General features: G+C 49.2%; 1 protein-coding gene across 2 annotated transcripts in view; it reads left to right on the forward strand.

Moving 5' to 3' along the window:
- LOC103375227 (7SK snRNA methylphosphate capping enzyme-like) overlaps positions 1-6,155 on the forward strand; it is a 15,165-nt gene that overhangs the window by 6,464 nt on the left and 2,546 nt on the right. For both annotated transcript variants that reach the window (XM_008305444.1, XM_008305443.1), the window contains exons 3-7: positions 965-1,218; positions 1,574-1,871; positions 1,954-2,491; positions 2,570-2,782; positions 4,059-4,167. In XM_008305444.1, coding sequence (XP_008303666.1) covers positions 965-1,218; positions 1,574-1,871; positions 1,954-2,491; positions 2,570-2,782; positions 4,059-4,167 — 1,412 coding nt within the window. The remainder of the gene's footprint in view (positions 1-964; positions 1,219-1,573; positions 1,872-1,953; positions 2,492-2,569; positions 2,783-4,058; positions 4,168-6,155) is intronic.

Raw genomic sequence — 6,155 nt, forward strand, 5'->3', positions numbered from 1 at the left:
CTGATGCTGTGGAGCTAGGTCTCCATGGTAACTGAATCTTTAATGAGAGTCTGAAGAAGAAAATCTGGTTAATTGAGAACACTGATAAACACCTTCTGATGTCTCTGACCGGAGTTTATGGTTTGTTGAACTGACAAAATGATGTTTCCAACCCTGGAGCTCATGTTGTCTCCTCGTCCTGCAGATGTTAAACTATCTCCATGTCTCCAGACTTTTCCTCTCTGCTCTGCTCATCAGCTGTAGGAAGATGTTCCACCATCAGATGTAGAAAGATGTTCCACCATCAGTAGAAAGATGTTCCACCATCAGCTGAATGTATCTCCACCAACTGGCTCCTCTGGTCTCTGGTTCTGATCCATGCTGCATTCATTCATTGATCCAGTAGGATGGATTCTCCTTCAGTCTCTCTGAGGAAACTCTGGCTGCAGTTCACCTGAAGCTCTCTGAATGTTTCCTGTTGGTCACAGTTGGGTCAGTGGTGGAGGATCAGAACCAGGAGGTGGAAGGGTCCGGTTCTACAGGATCTGAACCAGGAGGAGGAAGGGTCCCGTTCTACAGGATCAGAACCATGCGGGAGGGCTTTTTATTTATGTATTTTTCTAAAGAACCTGCTGCAAATGTTTATTTATTGTGTAGAATAAAGTGATTTTAAGAGAGCAGCACGTTCCATGATACATCCAAGGATTGTCTGAACTGAAAATGCAGTTTCAGTTTCAATAGTAGTTTCTGTCGTCACAGTTTCTGATGGTGTCGTTTTAAAGACAACAGTTCTTTAAGCCTGCCAGCAGGATTCTGGGTCCCAGAAGGTTAAACGTGTGGAAAACAAACATGCTTCCTAATAAACATGGAGACCTTGATGACAGGACGGTGATTCCTAATGAACGGAGCAGAGCCTGTTGTATCTAACAGGACAAGAAGTCTGAACGCAGAATAAACTCACATTCATGCTTCTCTCCCTTCTCAGAGTGACCAATCAGGCGACACCAAAGTGCTCGCCCCTTCCATCACGGGGCGGAGACCCTGTAGAGATCCTGGTTCCCCGTGACATCACCGACCCCCTGAACCTAAAGGGAGGGGGGGAGGATGGGGAGGGAGTTGGCGGGGTCCTGCTGTCCCCCCTAAAGTCCAGGAGGAGGCACCGAAACCGACACCATGGAGGCCCAGCAGACAGGGAGGTGGTGCCAGGACGATTGTTCGCCCCCACAGCTGGACTCACAGGTGAGACTGGGACACCTGGGACAAGTGGATCCAACAGGACACCTGGTGGACGCAACAGGAAACTGCAGCAGCTGGAATATTAAAAGATACCAAAGTCATAAACATCTCATAAACTCTAGAAGAATACATTTAGAATGACTTCTGCTCAAAGTCATAAATAAAAAGACATTTCATGTTGATGTTGTCTCCACATGTTCGTACTGAGAATGTCTTTTTTTTCTGTCACACAACAAGCTTTTCCTTTGCACAAACCACATTTCAGTAATAATTTATTGCAGGTCAGGATGAAGCTTTATAGGAACCAGAACATGTAGATTCAGAACGTTACAGCCAGATGTTGTTCCATGTTCTGCAGTTCCGCTGTTGACCAGAGAGGGCAGTGTTCCTGCGTCTCCTCTCCCCTGTGAACTTAACACGGCCATCACCTGCCGAGATGATGTAGCCCCACCTCCCATCCTACCCAGGAGGCACACCCACCCTCCACCTGGGCCCGCCCACAAGCCTGGGAACCCGGGTGATGGTCGTCATCGGAGACGGCGGCGCACCACCTCAACAAGATCGGCAGACGGTGCCACAAGCGCTGTCACCATGGCAACTGCAGCTCAGCCAACCAAATTCCAGACACCGCTGCTGGGAGGGGCTAAAGCCAGCCGGTAAGCATTGTGCATGAACTGGGTTAAACTGCTGCAATCTGGTTGGACGGCACCGTCACATGGTCACTGCATTTCCCTGCAGGTGTGGAGGACCACAACCCGGCTCTTCTCGGCCACCTGGAAAGATGAAAGACAAACACCGCTACCAGTATGGCAACCACAGCTGTTACTATGGTTACCATGGCCTCTATGGTGACAGGTGGGAGGGGCGAGTTGGAGAGGTGGAGGACCCTCGGATCCGCCTCCTGGAAGCTGATTGGTTCAGAGACAAGACGGTGCTGGATGTGGGCTGCAGTGCCGGTCACATGACGCTGGCCATCGCCAGGAAGTTCAACCCCACTCACATCCTGGGGGTGGAGCTAGACGAGCGGCTGGTGCACGCTGCCAACCGGAACATCAGGCACTTCCTGTCACATGACATGGTGGTGGAGGAGAGGAAGACGGGAACGGTAGCTCCATCTGCTGTCCTGCAGGGAGGGAGGGAGCAGGAAGTGATGCGGGAGGCCCTCTTATCCCTCCCCCTGTCATTCAGGGTGAGTCGGGGTCCTCTCTGTGCTCCTCCCCTTCTGCCTCCACGCTCCTCCTCCTCCAGGTTCCCCAACAATGTCACCTTCATCCAGGTGAGTCTTCCAGCTGGTCTCCATGGTAGCTCCCTGCTTCGTACTGTCCTTACATCACCGCTGTGGCTCCTCCCACAGGGCGACTATGTGTCTGAGCTGGAGGCGTGGCCTGGGCGGGGTCAGTATGATGTCATCATGTGTCTGAGTGTGACCAAGTGGGTGCAGCTGCAGTCAGGTGATGGGGGCGTGGTCAGACTGTTCCGACGGGCCTATCAAAGCCTGTCGCCGGGTGGACTGTTCATCCTGGAGCCACAGCCGTGGAGCAGCTACAACCGCAGCAAGAGGGCCTCGGTAATGTGTGTGTGTGTGTGTGTGTGTGTGAACAGACCTTTATACAGGAGATGATGAACTACAGGAGAGCAGCTCCTCAGGACCTTCACCATCTGAAGCATCAGAGCCACTGTGAGGACAGTAAAGTTCACGTTGTGGACAGAGAAGATGGTCTGAGAGAGGAACGAAGTCAGACTGGAGCAACATCTCTAAACAGACGAGGGTCTACAGCGCCACCTATCACTTACCTGTAACTCAGTGATAAGATTTCTCCCAAGGTAGCTTGACAACCGTGAACACCTGGAGACAGGTGAGTCCTGCTCATGAATGGGCCATCAGCCATGTGAGCTGGACTGACCACACACACCTGAAACGCCCCATCAGTCAGTTAGAAATGAGGAGAGCCTTGGATGACGGAGAAACGTCTCCACCAACCTAAAAGAGAAGTCCAGCTGATTTCTTGTGAAGATAACCGATACCGGTACTGATAATTGGAAAAAACTTCAAATATCACTCTCAGTATTTGGAGGCCAATAATCATTCAATCAGTCCCTAATCAATATATGTAGAAAACAGCAGAAGTTCATGGCAGCACCATGATCACTGTGGAGTCATCTGGGTTCTGAGCTCCAGCTGTGTGCCTGAACTCGACCCGGCACTGACGAGGACGCTGGTCCGCTCACTCATTTTCCATCTTTATCTGTTCTTTTCAAAGGGAATCAGGTTGAATGTTTGTTATTTGATAACCTTAAAAATAAAACCCACAAACCCATCTTAATTCATTCATCCATCAACAGTCATTTAAACTTTCCACTTTATTAATTCCAATCAGCTGATTGGCAAACACTTGATATTGTTCATTAAATAAACCAAATCCAGACACCAGCATGTCAACACAACACCAACTAAACCAGTTACAGCTGTACCCTTTAAATCCACCTCAGACTGTCTCTACATGCAGTCATCGGTAATGAAGGTTTCGGACCTTCCTCCCTGTTCTGGCATGAGCGGCCAACAGAGCACACCTGCCCAGGACCCACTAAGGAAGCCTTCCCCTCCCTTCAGGCCTGAGCTGCCACGCCTACCGCCTCAAAGTGGCACCGCCGCCCTCCTGCTAATAGTAAATTCACTGAACAGGAACCAGGTGACAAAATAAATGTACACGCACCACGATAAGTTGATTGATGATCACACTGTCAGTACGTGTACAGTTCTACTACTTATCCAGCAGTGGAGCTTCAGCTCACCGGTTTTGGTTTGTAACATGAGTTAAAGGATCATTTACGCTCTTTTGCAGGAGACAACGTTTCGTCACTTCAGGAGTTTGAGGCTCAGACCCGAACAGTTCACCTCCTTCCTGACTGACAGTGTGGGCTTCAGCTCGTACCGACTCATCAAACACACAGGTATACAGATGTACAGGTAACTCACGACACCCTGTTGCAGCCTGAGTCTGGAGGAGCTGCAGGAAGCTGTGAGAACCAGCCGGTGTCACTGTGCTGCTGAGTGCTGAAGTCTCAGGAGGCTTCACCTCTGATTTCACTGCTTCATTCAGTCGTACAGAAATCACCACCTGCCGTGTCTGAAGCAGCATCAGGACCGTTTCCTGCTGACCTCACTGTGTTCTTTCATTCTTCATGCCTTTACAACATTATACACAGAGCGTGAGGTGGTCTGTTCAGAGGAGCGTTCAGAGACAACACTGCTGCTGCAGAGTTATGCAGCACCGCAGTGAACCACTCCGAATGGCTCATGTTAGCTCACTGAGGTTTGTCTGCAACGTAAAGTCCTGCAGCTGTGAGGAACCAGAACATGAAGGAGGAGACAAAACTCAGAAACGTCTTCCATCAGCAGGACTCAGAACCACGGAGACCAGAGAGAAAAAACGTTTCTTTTATTATTTATTTTACTAACATGTATAAACCTGGAATCATCATGTTTCCTCAGATGTTCAACCCTGGAGCTCATGTCATCTCCTCATCCTGTAGATGTTAAACTATCTCCATGTCTCCAGACTGTTCCTCTCTGCTCATCATCAGTAGAAAGATGTTCCACCATCAGTAGAAAGATGTTCCACCATCAGATGAATGTATCTCCACCAACTGGCTCCTCTGGTCTCTGGTTCTGATCCGTGCTGCATCCATTCATTGATCCAGTAGGATGGATTCTCCTTCAGTCTCTCTGAGGAAACTCTGGCTGCAGTTCACCTGAAACTGTCTCAATTTTAGAGAATCAGTTAGAACCAGAGAGGAAGGTTTTGTTTTTTGTTGTTTTTCTTTTTAACAGAATTTATAGTTGTTGGTTTTTTTTGTTTGTTTGTTTTGGAGAATTTTTTTGAAACATAGAAAATAACATGACCTGGATGAAATCTGATTTTAAGCTGAGATTCGGTTGTTTTCCTGACAGAACAGCGTGTCCCATGTGGTATGTTCACTGACCATCAGAAAGTTGAGCATCTGATGATTTTTACTTTTTTATGGACGAACCCTGATTGTCAGTCTATCCTACCTTTCAGACTGCTCTGATCATATGACTTTAATTTAAATAAATTCCATTTATACAGCCACAATTTACAGCATGTCATCTCGTAGCACTTCACATAATAAGCTACAGACCCTACAAAGCAGAGAAACCCAACAAATCCAAAGTTTTTTTGGATTCTCTTTGAGCAGCACTCTGCGACAGAAGATACAATTTTCTGTTAAGTCCACACTATTTTCTGGCCACCACCTCGACATCCAGCGGTTGGATGACGACATGCGGCTAAACATGTCATCACTGGTCAGATTGGGCAGGGGTCCAGAGAACACTACGGAGTCTGACATTGTTTTTGTGAATTTATGCACCAATTCCACATTAGAGGATCAGAACCTCCAAGTCCAAGGCCATTGTTCTCTGCTGGAAACCGATGGATTGCCTCCTCCAGGTGGGGGGGAGTTGCTTCCCTAAGCGAGGGAGTTTAAGTATCTGGGGATCTTGTTCACTAGTGATGGGGAAATAGAGTGCGAGGTGGACAGGCGGCTTGGTGCAGCGTCAGCAGTCATGTGAGTGCTGACCTGGACCGTCATGGTGAAGAGAGACTTGAGCCCCAAGGGGCACTGGGCAGTGGCCCTGTGTTACTTCTTCAGGCTGAGCCCAACTGAGCCCCAGGGGGCCTCAAGGCTCTGCCACCAGGCGCCCCACTGCGAGCTCCCTGCCCAGGCCTGGCTCCAGGAGGGTGCCCCGGTTTCCCTATGGTGCCGGCTTTGCTTTTTTAAGTTGTCATCAGGGGTCTTTGAATCGCTGTATCTGGTCCCTCCCCCAGAACCAGTTTGCCTTGGGAGTCCTGACCAGGGGCTAATGGCCCAGACAACATAGCCCCCAGGATCACAGGGACACTCAAACCCCTCCACTG

The sequence above is a fragment of the Stegastes partitus genome, unplaced genomic scaffold (genome assembly GCF_000690725.1).
Source record: "Stegastes partitus isolate 25-593 unplaced genomic scaffold, Stegastes_partitus-1.0.2 Scaffold2508, whole genome shotgun sequence".
Taxonomy (NCBI): domain Eukaryota; kingdom Metazoa; phylum Chordata; class Actinopteri; family Pomacentridae; genus Stegastes; species Stegastes partitus.